At 37.6% G+C, this 24,074-nt stretch overlaps 1 protein-coding gene across 1 annotated transcript; it reads right to left on the bottom strand.

Moving 5' to 3' along the window:
* Positions 1 to 8,085: 8,085 nt before the first annotated feature.
* LOC121631542 (RAS guanyl-releasing protein 1-like) lies at positions 8,086 to 23,683 on the bottom strand. Its single transcript, XM_041972543.1, has 17 exons — positions 23,488 to 23,683; positions 22,732 to 22,910; positions 19,270 to 19,375; positions 17,723 to 17,785; positions 17,505 to 17,636; positions 16,761 to 16,914; positions 16,404 to 16,577; positions 15,483 to 15,599; positions 14,128 to 14,403; positions 13,657 to 13,737; positions 12,426 to 12,530; positions 12,148 to 12,257; positions 11,646 to 11,790; positions 11,468 to 11,504; positions 10,973 to 11,104; positions 9,917 to 10,239; positions 8,086 to 9,833 (listed from the first exon to the last, which is right to left on the bottom strand). Exons 1-17 carry the CDS (start codon positions 23,619 to 23,621, stop codon positions 9,699 to 9,701), a joined length of 2,403 nt encoding a protein of 800 aa, XP_041828477.1. The 5' UTR covers positions 23,622 to 23,683; the 3' UTR covers positions 8,086 to 9,698.
* Positions 23,684 to 24,074: the final 391 nt, after the last annotated feature.

Below are 24,074 nucleotides of genomic sequence, written 5' to 3'. Positions count from 1 at the left end.
GACCAACAGCAACAAACAGGCTCTTTAACAGCCATCATTAAAGTCCTCTGGTTATTTCTGCTGGCCCTGATGGAGAGCTGTGTGCAACTGATTGCGTGAGTAAATGGAGAGTCTCACACTCTGTGTCACTGAAGCAGCAAACCTCTTATTACACATACATCTTATACATTGCTGTGGCATTGCAAAGCTCCGCTTTTTCCTTTTGTAAAAAGTCACATCCCTTGCATATTGACTGTATTTCAAAATGTTTTTAAGTCATAAATCGGAAATGAATTTGATAATCATTAAATTTAATTGTACATTACTGGTCACAAGTTTTGGAACACTTATTATCCCATTAAATTCAATGGAAAAGTTTACCAAAACTTATGACTTATAGTGTAGTATTTATATACTATATGCGCATCACAGGCTCAGTAAAGGTCTGGGTTAGTATAAGACATCAATAGACTGAAAATACTGTCCCCTCCAAACTTGTGTTTGATTACGGAAATGAACAACAAGGGTGCTATATCAGAAAATATTCCAGAATGCAATATGCAATACATAGCTTACTGCCTTCTCAAACTCTAATCTGTTTTTTTCCCTTTCCAAAGGTGTTGTTAGGAGCAGTTACTGCAGATGACCCATTTTCATACAGTGTATTGGAGTGAATTAATGTAAAAAATAGTGCTTCAGTCATTGAACAGTTTTTAATACATGTCTATACCTGTGAAATTCACGAGTCTATCCATGCCGGAGCATGCATATTGAAGCCGACTGTGATTGTTTAGGGATGCACTGTGCAAATATACTAGTTACAAGCTGGCACATGCAAGTGAAGTGCAGCAAATGTAGAGATCTTGCTTCAATAAAAGCAGTAAAGAACAAAAACAATATGAAAAGCCAAATATTTTTAAAATGTAAGGTTTTATGATTTCTGTTTACATTTAAAGTTCAAAACAAAGAGCTACATTAAGCTAGCTTAAAAGAGCACAAAAGCTAGCAACAGCTTAACATCTGCTAGCATGTTATATGCTTGTGTTATATATTATCTACCCACTCTTGTTAAAGTTGTAATGTCAGAAAAACCAAACTTTAATCCATTAACTTACATGAAATGGAACTACATGGATATCAATCCTCCTTTAACCTAAGTGTTTTCCTTCAAATGTGGGCTTTAGAATGCAGGGAAAGGATGTTGGAACACGAACAATTAGCAAGTGCTAAACAGTTGCTAGCAAAACACATGCATATCATATTAATGCTTTTTGCTTTACTAATATCAAGTTAACTGAACACGTTTAATAAGAACTTCTAAGAAAAGCCAAATATTTTTAAAATGTAAGGGTTTTTTGATTTCTGTTTACATTTAAAAGTTCAAAACAAAGGGCTACATTAAGCTAGCTTAAAAGAGCACAAAAGCTAGCAACAGCTTAACATCTGCTACCATGTTATATGCTTGTTTTATATATTATCTACCCACTCTTGTTAAAGTTGTAATGTCAGAAAAACCAAACTTTAATCCATTAACTTACATGAAATGGAACTACATGGATATCAATCCTCCTTTAACCTAAGTGTTTTCCTTCAAATGTGGGCTTTAGAATGCAGGGAAAGGATGTTGGAACACGAACAATTAGCAAGTGCTAAACAGTTGCTAGCAAAACACATGCATATCATATTAATGCTTTTTGCTTTACTAATATCAAGTTAACTGAACACGTTTAATAAGAACTTCTAAGAAAAGCCAAATATTTTTAAAATGTAAGGGTTTTTTGATTTCTGTTTACATTTAAAAGTTCAAAACAAAGGGCTACATTAAGCTAGCTTAAAAGAGCACAAAAGCTAGCAACAGCTTAACATCTGCTACCATGTTATATGCTTGTTTTATATATTATCTACCCACTCTTGTTAATGTTGTTATGTCAGAAAAACCAAACTTTAATCCATTAACTTACATGAAATGGAACTACATGGATATCAATCCTCCTTTAACCTAAGTGTTTTCCTTCAAATGTGGGCTTTAGAATGCAGGGAAAGGATGTTGGAACACGAACAATTAGCAAGTGCTAAACAGTTGCTAGCAAAACACATGCTTATCATATTAATGCTTTTTGCTTTACTAATATCAAGTTAACTGAACACGTTTAATAAGAACTTCTAAGAAAAGCCAAATATTTTTTAAAATGTAAGGGTATTTGATTTCTGTTTACATTTAAAAGTTCAAAACAAAGAGCTACATTAAGCTAGCTTAAAAGAGCACAAAAGCTAGCTACAGCTTAACATCTGCTAGCATGTTATATGCTTGTGTTATATATTATCTACCCACACTTGTTAATGTTGTAATGTCAGAAAAACCAAACAACTTTAATCCATTAACTTACATGAAATGGCACTACATGGATAACAATCCTCCTTTAACCTAAGTGCTTTCCTTCAAATGTGGGCTTTAGAATTCAGGGTAAGGATGTTGGAACATGAACAATTAGCAAGTGCTAAACGGCTGCTAGCAAAACACATGCTATCATATTCATGCTTTTTGCTTTACTAATATCAAGTTAACTGAACACGTTTAATAAGAACCTCTAAGTAAAGCCAAATAATTTTAAAATGAAAGGTTTTTTGATTTCTGTTTACATTTAAAAGTTCAAAACAAAGAGCTACATTAAGCTAGCTTAAAAGAGCACAAAAGCTAGCTACAGCTTAACATCTGCTAGCATGTTATATGCTTGTGTTATATATTATCTACCCACACTTGTTAATGTTGTAATGTCAGAAAAACCAAACAACTTTAATCCATTAACTTACATGAAATGGCACTACATGGATAACAATCCTCCTTTAACCTAAGTGCTTTCCTTCAAATGTGGGCTTTAGAATTCAGGGTAAGGATGTTGGAACATGAACAATTAGCAAGTGCTAAACGGCTGCTAGCAAAACACATGCTATCATATTCATGCTTTTTGCTTTACTAATATCAAGTTAACTGAACATGTTTAATAAGAACGTCTAAGTAAAGCCAAATAATTTTAAAATGAAAGGTTTTTTGATTTCTGTTTACATTTAAAAGTTCAAAACAATGAGCTACATTAAGCTAGCTTAAAAGAGCACAAAAGCTAGCAACAGCTTAACATCTGCTAGCATTGATTTAGCATTAAGTTGATGCTCTACATAAATCTGTGATTTTAATATCATTAAACTCAATATTTAATTTAAAATAATGCAAATACAATATATAAAAATACAAACTTCAAAAACAAAAGGTTTTTAACAAATTGTGTTTATAGGCAGCTGTTGAGTAACATGACTGGGCATCCCAAGGAAAAGACTCTTTCTGAAGATGGGGAGGAGTTCACCACTGTTTGAAAGACTGCATGGATGCATTATTTACCAATCTAAGCATAATTCTTCTCAAGGTAAATGCTTTGGGGATTTCATCATTTATACTCTGTAAATATCATTTAATGCTTCATATAATCTGCAAAAATCGCTTTACACATGTAACATGATTAAAAACTGGACATCAGATATCATTGCCTCAGAAGCAGCCTGTCTGTGGTGAAAATTATTGGACTGAAGAACACTTCTGAAAGTTTACAGTAGAGTATTCAGAAGTGGAGAATGCGTCCAAGCTTAAGACTCTACAAAGCAAACAAAAAATATGGACATTCAAGGTACATAATGGTTATGTAATTTGTAATGTATCAAGGACCTCTGTTTTATTGAAGGCCACATTCTGCATATATTACAGCAGAACATGTTTTTTCTGTTGGATATATAGGAGGTATTTAGCTTCTTTCCTCTGTTCTCAATGTATGATGAATAAATTGATAAATAAATAATTAATTAACCAAACTACATGACACAGTAGTAAACATTCCCCTTTTTAAGCATGTTGCTTGAATTTATGTTTATTCTCCCAAACAATTCAGCTCATCAGTTTAAACAGCTGATTGTATCCTTATTCTGGTAAATTAATAAACAGGGTTAAAGGGATTTGCACATTCTTTCACTCAATTCTTTTCATATTTGTGCTTTAACAAAAAATTCTTTAACCCTTTTGTTTGGCCAAGTTGCAAAAGGCACATTTTCACATGGTGCCTTAAGAAATAACAGCAGGGTTGTGTTGCATTTGAAGACACTTCTGTGCCTGAGAGGAACTCAGATACTCAGGACTGCATTACTGTATTCCCTTCAGAGAGCTCTGTGTTACTGAACAAGTAAAGATTGACTAGAGAAGAAGAGTGGAGCAATGCTAGTAAAGCATGCACCACCTTACTGAAATATAAAGTAGTTAAACTGTTCTCTGTCTCACATGTTTCTACCACCAACATACCTGGTGTGGTGGCATGAAAAAATTCTAAAGCAATTACTGGGTATGCTGCAATCAAACTGTATACATACATTAAAAAATCCACAAATGATGATGTTACACTTTTTTGTTTCCATGACTCGTGGTTAAATTATCCGTTGTGTAGTATTTTGGTACCTGATTAGCTAACTGCAAATTCATAACATCCCAAGTTGTCCATTGTGTTTTGTGCTTATAAGAAAATGTTAAGATGGTTAACAGTATAAATATTAGAACATGCATTAAAATGTTTTTATATGGGTTGCAGCACCTCAAATTTGGGGGCTAACGGTCCTTGTCACAGCTTGGGTTTGATTTTCAGCCTGTAACTAATGGTTGTCTCCACTTTCTGTGCCCACTTTTCTGTACCTACACTTGCTGATTGCAGGCCACTGTAGTATTTTAAGAAATTAATTCAAATTAAATAGATAAATATGTAGGCTATATATTTGTATTTTACTGTCTCCCTTCCAAGTGCCTACACATCTTACACATCACTAGAAGCTAAGATGCTTGAGATTTGATTGATGTATACCATTCCAGGCTACAATCATAGATTCAGTAAATACCTATTCCTGACCAGTCGCCAATTTCTCTTTGAAGCCAAACTGTACTCCAGTAGCAGATGATACTGCATCAAAAACTATCCTGTTACATCAGACAGGGTCCAGTAAAAGCAGTCCAATAAAATAATTTGTCCACAACAAGTCTTTCATCCACAAAAAACAGTTTTAGCCAAACATGGAAAGATTTCAAGGGGTTATACTTGCTATGCTTAAAGCTTTAGGAAATTTGATACTGTATTTAACATTATATCTGTAAATTAAATGTTAAATAGTTCACATTTTATAAAGGAGCCTGTAAAAGTCATAAAAGTCATAATATCCAAATAAAAATGGTATTTTTTCTGATTTTGATGACATGCACTGTTTGTCTGTCAGGTTTGGTTCCGAGCTGGTAGGTGGGTGACTCCTAATGTGTTCTACTGAAGCAGATGGAGAACTTCAATTTAGAAGGCTCAGATATGAAACGGCTCAAACCAATTCTTGATTTGCTCTTTGTTACTCTCCTTCATAAAGAATTCTCACTGGGGGGAAATTCACTTTCCTCCCACTCCTTCCAACCGTCCACACTCTGTATCTGTCCCATTGCTGTAGCCACGCTATGCTTCACTTCCTTGATCTTAGCAGTGAGGTTTCCTGGAGATTCTACTGACTCTGGAAGGTATTCTAGTTGCTCAAGCACTGCAGCATCTGTTCTTCTCTCAGCTTGTCTGTTTATGATTTTCTTTCGTTTTGTGACCAGCTGGTCTCCTGTATTTATTTATTTTTGTGAATCTGCCTTTTCAGTGGTGTGTATTTGCAGCATGTTCTGTGAGATACCATACAGCCATCAGCTCTTGGCTTGAGATGTTGTGTTTTTATCACTTCTGAAACATGAAACTAGACTTAAAAGAAAGTGCAAGTCAGTATAAAATGTTTATTTCCATGCAATTGCAACTTTTAGACCCGCTTTTTTTTCCCCCCCTCTTCATGACTTGCCACCAAAGTATACCTTGAGGAGCAATAACAGGGACTTAAAGTCAATCATGAATCACTCTGACAGCTGCACCGTGAATTGTGTATTAATATGAATTCACATTACTGAAACAACATGTTACTCTACATTTATTCTGTTTCCTTTTCTTGCAATGTGTATTACTGATAATATTCAGAACACTATACACACAAAACAGCCTAAACAAAAGATGTTGTTTCGACTTTTTAGTGCATCACAATGTTAATGTGAATCTTTCTACATATGCCTGTGCCAAACTATTGTCTGTTCCACCAGTGAGATGAATAACATGAACTTACTTCATTGGATATTTGCAGGATATGAATTTCAGCACCCACCGATTGCTTTATGAGTGTGAGTCGCTTTATTATGTGAAAGTCAGAGCCAGAGAGGTAGAATGAAATTTCTTTGTGGGCACTCACAGTCAACAATATTGCACACAGATTCATTACTCTTGCCTCAGCTTTAGACTTTATCCTGAATTTAATAGGAACTCATAAGTGTTTTTATTCTAAGCTACAGCTCCATCCTTGTTTAAGGTCAAAAAGGGATTCGGCTGAAGAGCCATGGCTCTCTTTTCAGAACTCCTACACAACTCTACTCCTCCACTATCATTAAGGTTAATTAAAATTTTCACCATGGCTTCCATTTTCAAGCCACCTCTGGATAATTTCTGCAAAATTAGTGTCGTCCTCTCTTTTTCTTGTGCTTTATGCTAGTTACTCTCTGCTCTCCGAAAAGCGTCCTTTGGCCATCATTAGAATTTAACGAACTCAATTTAATAATCAGGGGAATTAGTGGAGCTGAGTTTAGGTTGTTGTGTTGCACTTTCCCGCTGGCACTTTGGTGTTGGATCTTCTACATGTTTGAAATAAGTCGCCTGTATTGTGCTCTCACTGGGTTCTCTGTGTCCCACTCCTGCTATCAGGGGACTATAATGTGTTGTTCCACATCTTTGTCTAATTAGTTTTAGAGTGTTCATTAGACTGAGCAGATTTAGTTAACTTATATGGATATCTCACAGTAGCCCAATCCCCCCTAGTACACTGATGTCTGGACGATAAATCATCTGCCTGTCTGCTGTAATTAAACTGACTGTTGAAGTGTGACACTTTGCCCTAAATGTCTGGACAGCAGTTATGGACAGTAGCATTTAGCCCATATATGTCTTTCAATCTTCTTCAGGCTTATGTGAACCACAAGAAATGACTTTTACCCTCTCAGTTGGGTTTATAAATGGATTTTAGTCTAATATATTTTTCTGAATGATGACTGGTTTGACATGCCAGAATAAATACATTTTTCATCTCAAGCTTTTAATACAACCTTGATGAGTAAAAAGCTGCCTTTGCAAGGGCGTCTTTAGCACGTGTTCTCTCTGTCACTTTCTTTCAGCCAGCCATGATGTGGGAAATTATTCAGCATTAGTGTGCATGGAGCCTGGTAGACTGGGGATGTTACTCGCCAGCAGCTGGGTGTCACATTCAAATAAAAGTAAATTAGCTGTCACCAAGGCTCCGCTTGGGAGCTGCTGTTCTGCCTCAGAGAATATCCTTTTAGGTCTCTGTTCACTGCCAAGCCAATGCAAGGCAACAAGTCATTATGGCTGCAAGAAATGAAGAAGCACAACATAATTTAAGTCAAATGGCTTCCTTTATCTGAGGATAAAGGAAGCCATACAAATGTATTGAAACATTCCAAAAATATAGCACTGTACAATTAATCACCTGCTGTTGGCAGTATGGTTTGAAGAACATGTTAAGGATTAGATAATCTTTTGCAGCAATAGCCTTTTCATTATCTGCTGACCAATATGTACTGCAGGACTGGACTCATTACCTTCAGCAAAGCCCCTAAGGACACAGCAGATTGGCACAGAATTCAGAACTGTGGTGACAGTGTCTGCTTTCTAATCCATAATATTGTTCAACAAAAACATATCTAACTATAGGTTCATATTAATCTTGACTTACAAGTACATTTTAGCTTTATATTAAAATTGAATATGCATGAATAAATTATATTAAAGAGAAATTGATAAGAATACAAGGCCCTTTAAACACAGAAACAGTATATTAGTGAACAAGTTAGAGCCCATGAACCGAAAGTCATTATAAAAGGGCTTAAAGCGCGTTCTTATGAGACTATGGTGACCCCTGGTGGCAGCTTTGAATAACACAAGATTTGTCTTTGTATAGAATACGTGTTTTTTATTAGCGCAATAACAAAACAATACTGAGTAAAGATGAAATTAGACAAAACTAACATGACACTGAGTATATTTTGCCTTTACAGAATATTATTACAAATACATATTGTTCACAGTACAACTGCTACAAAAGATCACACAATAATAAAAAAAACAGCTGCACAGTTTAAAAAAAACATCCAAATATGACTATTAAGCCAAAACACAGAAGCATAAATAGAGTGATAGTACCACTATTCTGTACAAAATATTAAGCTGGGTCGCTTTTCATATGAACTATGTAGTGTTTCAGACAATAAATATAAACATTGAAAAGAAATTGAATGGTAATACAAGGCAACAACAGTACTGTAGATATGAGGGACCCCACTTTAATTCTGTAGATGAAATCAGTGGGCTCTTGTCACCAACTTATATGCCATGAACTTTCCTTAAAACTGGACTGCACACGTTTCTGCAGCATCTTCTATTTTATGTTTAACATAAATATCTAAGCTCATTAACTGATCAAGAATTGATCAAACACATACTTCTGTACTTTTCATTCCAAAATAATGCACTCATTCATTTAATCATGGCTTATATATTTACGCATTCACCAAATAAAGTAAAGAATGCCCATGCCAGTGATTTTCATTCATCTCTGATCTGTTCAGAACAACTGTCCAGTAGAATTAATTTATCATCTTCACACTGAAGGGAAATTTTCCTATATGTGGGATTTTCCCCCATTTATACCATTGAATTGCAGTTTTACTAAATTTAGTACTGTAGCTGCTTTAAAAAAAATCCATACACACCTCAAGAATTTCTGTAACATCATTAATGGTGATACACCTGCAAGCAGTCTTCACCTGCTGTGTCTCATCAGCACTAAAACACCTTAGTTGGCCTTGTGCATTGTGTTTGACTTTATTATGTTGCAGGCTCTCCCAAAGGTTCACATTTATTAACCAAAGGCAGTAATAATAATAATAATAATAAAAAACTTTGGACAAAAAGAAAGATAAACTTTTTAAATGTCCTGATGAAAATCATTCCATTCTGTGGAGTTGCTCTAAATAGTTTTTAAATTCTGATCTCAGATAACATGTTGACTTTAATAAAATCTATAAACCTAGAAAGAATATATTTTAAGCCGTAAGATGACTACAATGACGGTAGGTTCAGTTTGATCAGCTGTGCGTGTTCCCGTGGACATGACGTTCTTGGTGACACACCGGAGCAGAAGAAATAGTCCGGTTGCTCCTCGCTGGAGCGCAAGTGTTTCCATTTTGACCTCTTAAAGAGAATTTAATAAACTCTCATATTTTTGTCTGATTTTCAGCTGGTTGGCACGTTTTCTGAAATGAACTGACAAAACGGAAGCTTACTTGTGCCCGATCCTGTCTATGTGTGGCATTGGGTCGTGGACACAGAAAGGATGGTAGGGGAAACACTGCTTTTTAGATCAGTTTAAATGATCTCAGTCTCATTAAACTGATAAAACATTTTCACTGTCCATGACCAATAAATAAGAATTTATAAATTCTGCCATACAGGGGGCAGCACCAGTCTCCTTCGAAAAGATTGAGTGTGAGTGTGAGTGTGAGTGTGAGTCTAAGAGGAGGAATCCTCCTCCACAGGATGCAGAGCATGTCTTTTCAGCAGTGTCTTCAGCATCTCCACTTCGCGCTCTGTCTCTCTCAGTTTCCTACGTAGTGTCTCATTGGCTTTTTGGAGCTTCTGATTTTCCTGGAAAAGAGACAGTAAAATGAAGTTAAGTACAATAAATGTGCAGCATTTGAGTTCTGTGTAGTATCAGTTCTGCTACTCACTGATTCCAGAGATTCATAGGTGGGTTTGCTCTCCTCCCCTGGTTCTTTAGGCTTTTGCAAAACAGAAGCTCTGTTTTCCCACTTGGCACAGTGTCGATTTCTGTGGAACAACGGGCTGGGGCATGAGGACAGAGTGGGTGGCACTGGAACTAAAAGGCATGGCTGAAAGTGGCTGGGCTCAGCATTTAGGGAAGATAGATGAGGTCCCTCTGTCTGGGTGTAGCTGTTGACTCTTGTAGGCTTCAAACGGGGGGTGACTGGGGATTCTGGGCTCCAGTCTTTGCTGTCATCTCGAGGGTATGGGAAAGGACATTCCTCTGAACCTGAAGAGAGGGACATTATTAATACTCATTTTGAATTAAACAAATTAAAAAATGATATTTTACTTTGTATTTTGTGGCCATCTATCGTTGTCATGTCTTAAAGGACATCATATGCCACAAACAAGGTGACTGAGTTCAGTGTTTCATAGTCACAAGAGTAATACATTATGCGACAGAAATAGACGGGCATTATTTTGACATTATTTTGAGACGGGCTATGTAAATATAGCCCCACAATTTTAAGTTATGTCTTGGTAAGTGAGTCCGCATTGAGTAAAACTGAAAGTTTCCCTGTTATGAATATAGTAGCTTCTTCTGCAGTAGGTGGGCAGCATGAGTATTACTGTAAGTGAAACAATTCGTAATGACAGCTGAAGGGGAATTACAGCAGACCTCACTCTCAATAGTTGTTTTCTTAAAGCTGTGGAAAACTAAACTTAAATCATGTAAATTGTGACTTTTAGCTTTCTCTGCAGTATGTCAGGCAGTGATTACAGGAAATAACACAGCTTTGAATATGAATGAATAACCTGAAAATTCCCTCCTACCAGATGGCCCATATCACAACAGTTCAGATCCACATTAGATGCTTGTTAATGTGTGCATACTTCAGGTGAGACTGTGTGCATATGTAGGAAGAAAACAATAAATTTGTTGTCAGTTTGCGTGTATGTCTCTGTGTGTGTAATCGGGACTGTTTATGCTGAGGATGAACCCTGTCAACCCAACCCACCCTCTGAGGTGCTTGTGGCGACAGGTGTGGAGCTCGGTGTGGGACTGTCAATGGCGTTGGTCACTTTGGAGTTCTTCTTGCACTCGAATGCCACCTGGTCCTTGCACAGCTTGTGGCAGTTCATGCCACAGTCTAAGCAGGCAGAAAGAATGCACAACAAGTCACAGCAGGAACTAGTCTAACGTCAGCAAACTGACTTCCCACTTTCTTTGAACACTATCTGTTCTGCATGTGCAACCCTCCGACCTGTGTGTGCTTACTGTCAGGCAAACAAATACTTCTTAGATCTTGCGAAGGACGGGGGAGGGGAAAAACTGTGGTTTTTGTTGTAGACTTCTTTTTTTCTGTGCTGCAAGGTTCAGCTAGCAATATGCACAGAAAACCACACTCTACCTCACCTGCTCCCCGCAAGATACTGTGTGTATATCTAATTTGTGAGCATGATACTTGGTCAAAGATAGGCCTGGCAAAGTTAAACAAGTCAAAAATAATTACCCTTGCATCTGTAGCCTTGCTTGATGACACCCCACAACTGTGAAAGATTACGCAGAGAAAAAAAACACTATTCATATAACTGAATATTATAAAGCAAAAGTAAAACCTGTGTTAAAGAATATTGAATGTTTGTAGAAGGTAAAATAAATAAATCAGTATTGTCAGTGGGTCTGCTTACAAATCCTGAGCAGTTGTCGCAGAAGGTGGGTTTCATGTAAGTGGTCTCCTGGAAGTTGTGAACAAATCCAAGGCCCAGCTTGGAGCAGATGACACTAGCCCTCATGAAATAAGCTGTGATCTCATCTCTGCTCACAAGACCCGTCCTGAGCAACCACAACAGAGTGAGAAAAATAAATAAATAATAAAAATAAAAAAAAGGCATGGCTATATATATATATATATATATATATATGAGACTTTATTTGTTAGTATCTGCGCCTACGCATGTGTCTAGTGTGTTCAACAAGGTCTACCACTCTTTCACTGTGTATTATTAAAAAGCAATAACATACGCTGTGCTGGGTTGCGTGTGAGTATTTACAGGTGGCTTTTTGGTTCCTTTTTTCAGCTATTTCATATTTCCTGTTGCTGCACTCATCACTACCAATACCACTTTGGCTTCCTCTCCTCTGAAATCACAAATGAGCTGAGAGCGAATGCGTGACCTATCAAATACTCACTTCTCTTTGTCTATGACACAGAAGGAAAAAGGAAAGCTGGAGGCAATTTTCTCAAAGACCTCTTGAGAAATGAAGCCGTTCTCATCATGATCATAGTTCTTAAACACAGACTGTAAAAGACGAGAAGCAAACACCATAGTTACTCAACGATTGGTAAACGACAGCAGTAAGAGGAGGGGTTGCATGCATAACAACAGTTAAAATTGATGATTATGGTTAGGTAATGGCATAACCATGGGGCTATGTGGAGGCTACACTTGAAATGAGGAAGCACTTACATCTACCATTCTCTGCACATGTTTGCTGATGGTTCGTGGATCAGGTTTAGGAGCCACTCCTGATGTCCAGTCCACAAAAATTGGAGGTCTGGAAGGTGTGGCAGGCTAAAATTAAAAGAAAAAAAATTTCATCATTAAATAACACAAAAGAAGTTTTCTGGTGGAGCTATATTTCACAAAACCTATGAAAAACCTCATTTTCAACAACATAGCAACTAGCTACAAGTCGAAAAATAAATCAATATTTAATATTTTGGATGTTACATATATTTTTAAATAAATGGGTAAAATTTACTTAAAATTTAAAAAAGGACATAAGAGTTATGTGTAAAATATGTAGTGGGTGATGAGGCTGGTTAGCTTATAAAATGGAAAATTATAAGCTTGGTTCTGTTCTGTTGGCTCAAATTTAAAAAGAACTATGTAAATTTTGGAAAGCAGTCTAATGTTTGGCAAACTAATGTGTAACTCCTTGAAATAAATAAAGTATTGAGAAAAACACATGCTAATTAAGAAGCTTTAGAGTGTTGTTGCAAAGAGAGCTGGCTGTTTCCCCTGTTAACATTGTGTTTGTTAAGCTAACATAATCAGCTGCCGACATAACTAAGTACAAATAAGGTAGCTTTATTTCAGCTCAGCTAGTTGCAAAGAAATTATTAAGAATATTTCCCAAAATGAAAACTTTTCCTTTAAAAGGTCCAGTGTAGGACAGCTATAAGGCAAAAAACAGGAAAAATTGTAAAAACTGAAAGGCTCATCCTAAATAATGTTTGTTTTGTCTGTTTGGGAAACTTGGATAGAAATTGCATGTGATAAAACCCTACTGGTTTCTACTTGTGCCCCACAAGAACATTTAAAGGTGTCACAACCACAGCAGAGTCTGCAGCTTAATTTAGGTCAGCTCCCACACTTTTCCTGACTTGTTTGTACTTACAAACAGGTCAGGAACTACTACTAAGACGCTACACTTAAAAAAATCCTAAATGCAAAACATGCACATACGTTCTACATATTTACTTATTCACATTATTTATATATTTGTTTGTTTTGCATGTATGTGGATATCCACAGTTCTCACTTAATGAGATACATTTGTTGTTTCTCACATACATTGACAATAAAGGCATTTTATTCTGTCCTACTCTAACCAAGCCAACAGCAACTGTAAACAGAGATTGAAAAGTCAGTTAAACTAATACTAACTTAAGGACTCTGGGTTTTAATCACTTACAGGTGCTTTACAGTTTTTGGGTTCCCGTGCATATGACAGCTCATAAATCTCATCCTCAGTGTAGTAAAGATCCAAAGACAGCTGTAAGAGAGAATAACACCAGCACATGAGAGGTTAAAAAAAGAGCTATCCGAGTCCGAAGATAGTGATTTGAAACATATTTTGATGAGGGCAAATTCAAATTGCTGTACAACAATCATCTCTCATGGGCATTTGGTCATTCAAGCATAGTTATAACACTGCAGACAGATAATACTACAATACAACAATCTGAACTCAGTCTCATTAACATTCAGTTTGTCACCCACACACTCATAGATCATAGACTCTCATCTCACCCACACAAGACAATCTGCATGCTGTAACATGCTCATTTGCATCTATGCATGTGTTCACAACTCAGGGAATAAAAATTAAAGCCACATAATAATTAAAAACCAATAAATATACAAAATGTTTCTCCAATATTACCGTCAACAGATGAACCAGGTCCTTGTTTGCATCCATCTTGGGTGGGATCTGCTGAAGCTGGATCAGTTCGTTAATATGGCTGTAGAGTGCCTGGAGCTTCTGGACATTCACCTTGTTGTCTTCCACGTAGTCTGACATGGCCTCATTGACAGAAATCAAATCTTTGAGATGGACACCAAGGATAGGGATTTTAGGATCTGTACACCTGCTATAAGCTTGTCTGTAGTTGTCAAAGTTTCGACAGGAGGACAGCAGGTCTGTCATCTCATTCAGTACCTGGGAACAAATGACATATTTTATCATGAGATTATTAAATCCAAGAATATTGGATCAATTGCTTATTACGCATTTAGTTTAAGGGTCCTCATATCCTCCTTCTCAAGGTAATAATTTCATTTTGAGAGGCTACTAACACAGGTTTACAAGTTTTCATGTTGAAAACAAAGCGTTTATTTTTTTGTCCATGTCTGCATTTGCTGTGATCAACATCTTTCAAAAAGGCTTTGCTTTACCTCTTAAAGTCCCCCCTCCAAGGGATCTAGTGTGCTTCTATTGGTCAAATATGGTGACGTGCAAATTAACAGCTCATTGTTTGGATGTAATCAGATAAGCTTTAATGTTTAAGATAGTTTCTAACTTGATAAAAAAAAACTGCATGGAATGTTTAAACAAACCACCCTGATAAATGTTTGTTAAACTTAGCGACAGGAAGTTATTGTAATTCATCCCCCCTTATCTACTTTAACAGAGAATAAACTGTCATATCCTTTACAGACATTAAAGCCACAGTTCCTTTTACCAGCAGCATTCAATGCAATCCCCACTTTTTTATGTATTAACTTAATCAGTATGAAGACAGAATGGTGAGTTCAATTCAGTTATCAAGCTTGCTGACTGAGTGAGGAATTTCATCTGCTAATTTGTGGTTATATAACATGCATGAAATAACACAAAAAAAATGAATGGGCCAAAGTATCTTATCCATCTTTTGTGAGTGCAATTGACTGAAATGTAAAATTATTAGATTTTAAGAGGGCATTGTCTGAAATAGGACTGGAAAGGAAATTAGGTCAAAGAAGTAGATGCAACAGAAATTGTGTGTTTATATTTTATTATTTTTCAATCACACCCACTGTCTGTATACAAACTAGCCACTGAGATGCATGCTTCTTTGCTAACATGGTGATATAGATAACTACCTTTGACCACAAAACTAGTTGTTTTGAGGCAGTATAGATCCTTTCCTACAGTATGTACTTTATTCTTAGCAAGTTTGGGTAATTAAACTGTATAAAACACTATAATAATGTCAATGAACCCAAAAGCATAATCTTAAAGTCTATTTTAATTGTTACCTTGGTGACTTCACTGGGCACATGTGAGGTGGTGTCTTTCAGTCTGGAAATCGAACTGTGACACAGCCCTCCTACCACCGCCATTAGTGTGTTATAGTTGTGCATATGGTGAAGACACTGGTGGACACACACAAAAAACACATCCGTTCAGACACACACGTAATTAAACTTGTTCCAGGTAGCCCTGGTTATATAACTCACAACAGTGATGTTACATAAACCACTTATATTGTTGTCTTCTTCTTCCTGCACTCTGATATCTCACTCGCTTATGGAAGTGCTTTTCGCCCTCTTTTCAGTTCTCTAATTCAAGCTGTCACTGGAGCATTATGGTGTGAAATTCGTTTCCACACCCGTGGATTTTGAGGTTGACAGCAGTGAGCTGCAGCAGTCTGGTACATTAATGTTAGAGTGTAAGAGGTCCTCCAGAGTACAAGCTGCCTAACGGCTCCCTGAAGCCAGTGTGTCACTTCTCAGCAGGCTGCACACACACACGCACACTTGAAGGGTTTTAACAGGCTAGGTCGGATCACTGACTCAACTCACAAGTCATTTCTTTTCTCTCCATGTCCACAAGCTCAGTGTTTAAGTTGGTTCCACACTAGGACGCTATTAGCTTGCATCAGATTAATATTTTCCTGTTGTTAAAATCTTTGCATACTGAGCGCCTGCAATAAAAGCTCTTGAAAATCATTACAAACTCTCTGTGAAAAGTCATTTAGCAAATCCCAAACATGCAGCATTTATAGTGTTTTAAGTGGGACATTTATACAATGTCATTTGTTAAAATAAGTCATGTGAGTAACTGTTTAGATACAAGCAAGAGGAAATGTGTCTTTGAAGTCTTTTTTTCCCCTCAGCTAAGAACAGAAACTGTAAGAGTAATAGTGGGGGGGGGGGGGGGGGTGAGTTAACCACTACCTGTGCAACATGGATAAACTTTGTGAAAACCTCAGCTCTCAGCTGAGCAGTCGGCCGGCTCAGCACCATCAGCTGAACCCACTGGGAGATCCCATTACACAGGGTGATGGAACGCTCCAGCACGGGGATGTCCTTCATGCAGCAGCTTCGAATGTAATTCTGATAATCTACAAACTGACACAGAGCAGACAGAGGAGCATAAACCACTGCATGGAAACTTCAAGGCATTTCCCGCAGGGAGGAAATGCTGAGTGGCTTTTAGATCATGAACTATTATAGCAAATAAACCAAAGTGCCAACAATAACCTACACACACTTGAGGGTATTTTTGTAACTGGCATCAGTGTGTTTACTCACTGATATTCTGCAAAAGGATTTAAACTCCAGGTAGGTGAGATGCTCAGCCAACTCAATGGGCTCCAGGTGATCGAAAAGAAGAGAAACCTTCCGCTTTTTACTGTAGTTAGCATTGATCTTATGGCTGGCCTTCCACGACCTGTCCCGTTCATTTCTTGAGCACCACATGAAACAGGACATGACCACATCAGAAAGAGTTAAGTGATAGTGTCAATATCAACCACTGCAAAAACTTGAGTCCTATGTTATTTTAACATAACCAGCCATTGCTGAAAGCTGCAATGTATCATTCTAACCAGGAAGCAAGCATTTTCACACCTCATTAAGAAATGCTTGTGTATGTTTTGCATTAAATAAGGCAGAGAACATATTAACATTTCCAGATGTTACAATGATGCAGCTTTTATAGCAACCCTATTCAAACAGGACACAAACATTTTAAGTGTTTTAGCTTTATTTAATAGCCCAAAGTAATAGTTCCTCAATTAAAGGTCATGTCTACAACTAAAATGCTACTTTGCAGTCTCAGTCTGAATGTTATTTTAATAAGTGTTCAGCTGTGATATAATGCACACAGCAACCACAAGTTGCTGATATAAAGCAACTAGCAAGTAAAACTGTTTATAGGTCTGACTCTGTATTCTTGATCGTGACTAATTTCAATACTTTTCATGACTGAAAGGAACTGAGAGTCATGTAGGCCTTGTTTCTCAGTATGCCAGCTGGTCAGAGATTAACACTTACATCCATTTTGTCTCTAGGAGAGAGCAAAGTTGCTCCTGTCCATGCTCTCTGACCAGATCCCGGAACTCGTTTAGGCTGTCAGACAAGCTGTGCTGCAACCGGAACGTCGTCCAGAATTCTTGAACCCAATGCCTGGAGGTCAAGAAACAATAGCAACATGATACAGAAAGCACACATTAAATTTGACTCTAGAATTATATTAAACATACAACACCGACCTTATGAGGTAGCATATCCTCTTGCACTCTGTTGGCTGCTCATTGTCCAATGCTGTTTTAAATGTATGAACTAGTTAAGGAGCAAACTAACAGTGAATAAAACCCAGATTGGCATTTAGTTTTCCTGCCTGAAAATTAAACATGAGATTTATGTCTAGAGTCAAAAAAAGTGTTTCAGGTTTTGATTATTTTGCCAGCAATTTTACTGACCCTCCAATGTTCAAGACAGGTGAGTTCGAAGTAAAGAGTAAGCATATGGTTTATATAAATACAGCAGATATTTCCTGAAGAAAAAAACAATCATTTGCAAAAACTACTGCAACTAAACCAAAAGGCAAACACAAGTGACATTTGGTCATGTGGGAGGAGGCGACTGCATGAAGCAAAACTCTGATAAGCATCACTGAATGAATCATTCTGGCGTACAGAGGTTAGTGAATAACAAAATACACAAAGAAAACACACAATCACCAAATACTAAAATACTGACAGAAAAAAAAATTGTTGATGCATTACTTGGTGGCAGGACTCTAAAGATGTTTTAATCAGTTATGTCTGCCCACAACAATATCATTCATTTCTGTGGTCACGATGTTCTCCACCTTGCACAAGCTGCTCACATAAACACTTCCCCTTGAATTCATATACAGTAAACACAGTGTTTCCTTATCACACAAAGGTGCCTTTATAAATAGACTCTTAGTATGGCTCTCAACTGGCAGAAATCAGACTGAAATGATACAAAAAAAAAGGCTAATTGCGTCATGGAAACAGAAGACGAACAATACCAAGGCTGGACTTAAGGACTGTTAATGGCCCTTGTTTCCCTTTCTTGATCCTCAAGCATAGACTCAATATATCTGATGCATCCTTTGGGGTCTTTGGGCTGTAAAATGAGTGGGTTAAAAATAGTAAAAGGTCCACTTGATTGTGCATCATTGACGTGGGTTTGTGTATGCATGGGTCTATTTAAGCAAGCGGGTCTGTGTTTATATATAGCTGTAGATGACATCTGGGAGAAAGAGACAAATGTAATTAACACCTGAAACCTCAAAGGCTGCTCACTGGGCCAGTAGGTTCCTCTGAGGAGCTTTGTGATGCCACTGCTGTTTTATGAATGAAGCCTAGACTAGAGCCACTTTAATCACAAGACATTACAAAAAACATGCTTTCTTTAGGCATTAAATAGTGACAACAAAAGGCAGCACATTCACACTTTGAAAAAAGGGCCAACAGAACGGTAATGGACTCCCTGCTATTGAATAGTAAGGGAGCAGAAAAACATGGAAATGGGTGTAAAAAAACTGCAGACATGGACAGTTGGAGTAAAGACAAACTGCCACTTGCCTATCATGTTCTAAGCTGACAGCTAAAAGATGTATCTGAGCCAAGTACAAGCTTGACTGTGTGTTGCTGTTGACAACCAAAGGAAAGCAGCACAGTAGGACTAGAGATATGATTTAATATTCCATCTCTTGCTCAGAACCTGCTTTATCTGAACTGTACTGAAAACAGTTAAAGACTTCTGATGAACTGCTGAAGGATATAGAGTGATGAGCTTATCCAGCAAATCGTTGGAGGACATGAGAACACGATGCATGGTCAGGGTGATGTTCAGCAGATGGCTGTTCCCTTGTACATAACCACCTGCATCTGCAAAGCAAAATGTGCACACTTGAATTCATCCTTTTTGCCTAAGAGTGGACTGAAAATACAAGGCAACATGTCATCAGTGAATGAAAATTGTTTTGTGGTTTTCCAGAAGAACCAGTGTTTTTTTAGAACAAGCCAAAGATCACAACGATGGTGTTATCACATTTTGGTAAGAGAACTTAATTATCATAGCATAGCTGTTATAAATGGAGTCATCATATGAATCATCTTCTACGCAAGAACAGTTATTGTAGCACATCAAGTCTGTGTGATTTTTTTTTTCCAGGCTGTCTTAATGTGCTCTGAGGTAGTCAACAAACCAAGATGGATGTTTGGGGCCTGTTGTTATCTTTAAATGTGTGGAATTTGTTATATTAAATGCTGACCAAAATATAGTCTTAATTTTGTTTGCTTTTGTAAATGATATTTTAAGCTTCTAACCAAAAGCCAGAATGAAAATACCATAATTTCCCAAATTAAATAATCAATGAGAGAGCAGAAACAACTGATTGTTAGATTAAGTAAACGGAAGAAAACAATAAAATTATTTTGGCCATCAGTCCATCATTTCTCTTATTTTGTGTGGGAAATGTACCCAAACTTTATTGCTTCCAAATTCAATTTTTAACATTTTAATTAAAGAAATATCAACTTAAATTAAGGAATATATTTAGTAGATTACTTAATTATTAATAGAACAAATACATTGATGCACAATGATGCATAAAGAATATCACTACAAAACAAAATGCTTATCTTAGTCTTAATAACAGATGTCCCACTGAATGTTTCCATCAGTGGACGACAGCTGGTTAAATTAATGTCAACAATTTATGTCACACACCTTTAGTCACACCATCCGCAGACCCTGCCGCACAAGATTTACCTTTTCCTCTGATTGTGTGAACCTCTGAGACTTGCTCGTCTTACTACCTTTTTTTTCATTTCCTTTTTCCTTGCAAGTATGTAACTTCCTCTCTTTGAGACCAGACCCCTTTTCATTATCTAAATTGTCTTGCTATGCTAGAACTATGCTAGAAGCGACATCTTACTCAGAGAAACCATTTATTCTCAACCAGTTAATAAAATGTGATTGGATGTGTACAAAACATTGCATAACATCACATTGCCAAATCTGACCATTACTTGTATAAACATATATAACCATAAAGAACAAAAAAGCTTTGCCAGTATCTTAACACCATCAAGGACATCAAGCATGAGGGCCCACTTTTAAACCAAATCACCTTGGAAATACCTTGGACACCATGGCAACACACTTTCTTATCTCTGTTATCTGTAAGCAACCTGCCACTCCTGCTACAGCTGACTAATCCAGCCTGCCATATTCTACATTGGGTGTGTTTTTCTTTGCAATGTGCAGCCACATCCATCCAAACCCAATGCGTGTTGATGACTTCACCAGTTAAGTCATTGAGGGAGCAAAAGAAAAAAATGAAACAATGATTTGTTTTCAAAATGACATGACTGTCTAAATGGAGCTGTGGTACTATTACAAAATGGTATCTACTTTAGGTTCTCTTTGAAGACATATGTACAAACATAAGTTCAAGCTTGTTTTGATACAATCAAATTCATACTTGAGTTTTGGACCAGTCAAAGTCAGACCTACAGTTTAAAGCACAACAGGAAGTCATGACTCTCCATCAGGTAGACAATTGCTTCATCCTTCTTTTCACAACATTCCAACCACTAACACTCCTTGTGCAGGGTTAATTGCAGGAGGAAATCCCCTTTGGATTGGAGTGTTAGTGACTGGAACATTAGAAGAGCTGCCGCCCAGCTCACTGGAACTGGATGATACTGGATGGTGATAAACACTGTGTGCTAGACTGTGTCTGGCCAACTTTTAAGGTTATCTCAAACATTCATCAGCCTCTCCAAACCCGTGTGTCACTTTTCCTTGTTTTGATAGAGGCTATCAGACTGGATGATCATTTTGTTTTGGTCCAAGTCAGATCTGGGATGATAGTTATCTCGTAATAGTCAGAACAAAATCCTCCTTCCTGACCAGGGATCGATGCAGTTTTATGAATAGCAATGTGCTATAGTTGTACTTTTTTTTTTTTTTACCCCAACCAGAGATACATAACTTAAAGGTATTGACAAAAAGCTTTAGAATAATAGATAAACAATTCAAATAACTAAGTAATGTTTAAAATTATAATAGTTCATAGTCAATTGCACCGGTTACTACGGTTATATATATATATATATATAAATGTACTTAGTGAGCATACAGTACAGAGGTGCAATGTGGTCTGGAGAAAGTGGTGATGTCAGCTATTGATCCACAGCTCACAGGGCTCCGCATTTCAAAGGTTAGCCAGCATCTGAGGGGTACTGCTCAGGGAGGTGACCTTTTCAGCTTGGGCTAGCTTTAAGCTGCCATCAGGTCATCTTTCAAATAGCTCTTACATGTGCGCTCATATTTAAAAAGGTAGCTGGATTTGTGGACTGTAGGGGTTCACTTGTGATGTGAGCTGGGAGAAAATGGTTGTTTAAGCAAGATCCCACTCATAATATTGCACTAATAACAAGATAGCGCCTTGAGTATGTGTGAAGACATCTCATGCTTTTCATACAGTACTGACACTAAAAAAATACTTTTGTGGAACTAATTCCTGGGGTTCTTTCACTCTTCCCCTTATTTCTCTTATTTCCCTCATGAATCTGATATGAGAGGCAGGCTGCCATTAGAGGCTGCTTCTACCTCGCTACAGATAAATGTAGTTATGTCATTTTATGCACAAACCTTCTCCACTGCTTTTGCTGCATTTGCGTAACCAGGCAACAGCAGTTTGAAAGCTGCCTCTTCAGAGACGTAATCACCATAACTCTGAGAGCACTCCAGACAACTTGATAGAGCCAATGATCTTTGTTTGATGGATCCAACTACAGCCTACACAATCACTGATGTGCGTTTGTCATTTAAATAATTCCTCAATATGGGACCATCTTATTTTCAGCCTGTATCAGAGCAATGATAAAATCAGAAATCTTCATTTTTTGTAATGTTAACTTAAAGCAAAAACACAATTTTTGCATACAAGGGATTTCAAAATCAGACAGGAAGATTTTCTGCTAAGCACAAACAAAGGCAGCAGTAACAGACGTGCTTTCATATGCTAGGACCTGTCCAAACTTGTTGCAGCTAAAAACATGACAAAATGGTGGGGAAAGCACACTGCCTGAAAGATCACCCTTGAGCTGAGGCTCAGCTTCTCCACATCCAAAGAGTTGTACATTTCATTGCTTCACAGGCATGTACCATAAACATATCTGCACTCATATAGCTGTAAAACACAACCCTATGAAGGTCAGCGCGGGCTTACCGAAGGACTGCAGGCAGGCCTGGATGAGCTCATCCCAGCTTGCCCCCTTAGTAAGGTGTCCCAGGGACATTACTGATTTCCCAGGAGTTGTATGTGCCGGGCTGGGTTTGTGGAACCTCTGAGGCCGGCCAGGGGGAGAAACTCTAGACTTGCTAGATGGGCATCCTGGAGTCGCCCTCCTATAGAAAGAGAAGTGTTAGGGGAGGGACAGGATGACAGTAGTGAAAGTATGGCCTACCTTTCACTGTTTGCTATAAAGCTAGTACGTGTGGCTGCACATGCATGATATTAAATCATATTTTTATACATATTTAATATAATACTGTTATACGATAATTAGTCAAATAGTCATTAAAATAGGAATTATGGTTTTCACTTCAAACACTCCCATTGTTCTCGTTTCCTTAGAGGGACAAAACTAAGGGGGAAATACCAGCTGATTGCGGACATTCAGTTTAAAGTGTCGAGTGACTAGTAAACAATGAGCAAGTTTCCAGTATACGCGTTTCAGGTCGGAAGATAACAATCCGGGCTGACGGACCTGAGTACGTTTGTGCGTAAAACATTTGGAGAGAATAAATTTAGCTGCGTTTTTGGCTCAAAGTCTAACATCTGTTTACTTGCCAGGAAATGGCCAATAAGACAACTCCTATAACCACGCTAATCAACCCATTTGTTTTTAATAAGTGTCCACATATTTGCCAAAACCACATTACAGACTCCTCCGTCAAACTATAAAAAGGTAATGTAACTTACACGTCATCTTTTCGCTTTTCGTCCGACGTTACACTTTCGTTATTGTTCTCTTTAGACTGGCATCCCATGGCGAGGTACTGGGCAACGAGTGGCTGAACTAGGCTGTCCATCTGCGTCCTCCTCGATGGGAGCATTTCATCGCTCTGCTTGACTCGGTGCGCCTCCGCGGTCTCAACAGCATTGTACTGACTCCTCAATGAACATTACACAATTAAGATTCACCCAGCTTGTCGGTGAGTGGGCGGTCGTGCTGCTGCTGGGCATGTCACTCACTCACTTACATTTTTTTTTACTTGCATCGTACGATATTTTCTTACAGGTTTACAGTCTAATTTACTGCTTTAATCAAGGAATCAGTTGGAGGTTGGGGAGCCAACAAAATTAGCTTTACACTCATAATTTGATAACGTGCAGTAGGCTGTCTCTTCACATTCTTTCTGTACTGTTTTAAATCCCAAAAATTCACTTAAAACCCCGGGTTAATCTTTGCTGGGAGCAAGGTTAGAATTTATGGGGGGAGATGTCCTCCAGAGTAGCCATGGACCCACTCACCCTATCCATTCAGAAATTCGTTGCCATTTGTTTAC

This window comes from Melanotaenia boesemani, chromosome 20 (genome assembly GCF_017639745.1).
Source record: "Melanotaenia boesemani isolate fMelBoe1 chromosome 20, fMelBoe1.pri, whole genome shotgun sequence".
Lineage (NCBI taxonomy): Eukaryota > Metazoa > Chordata > Actinopteri > Atheriniformes > Melanotaeniidae > Melanotaenia > Melanotaenia boesemani.
Note: the sequence above shows the minus strand (reverse complement) of the source record. Positions and strands in the feature narration are given on the sequence as shown.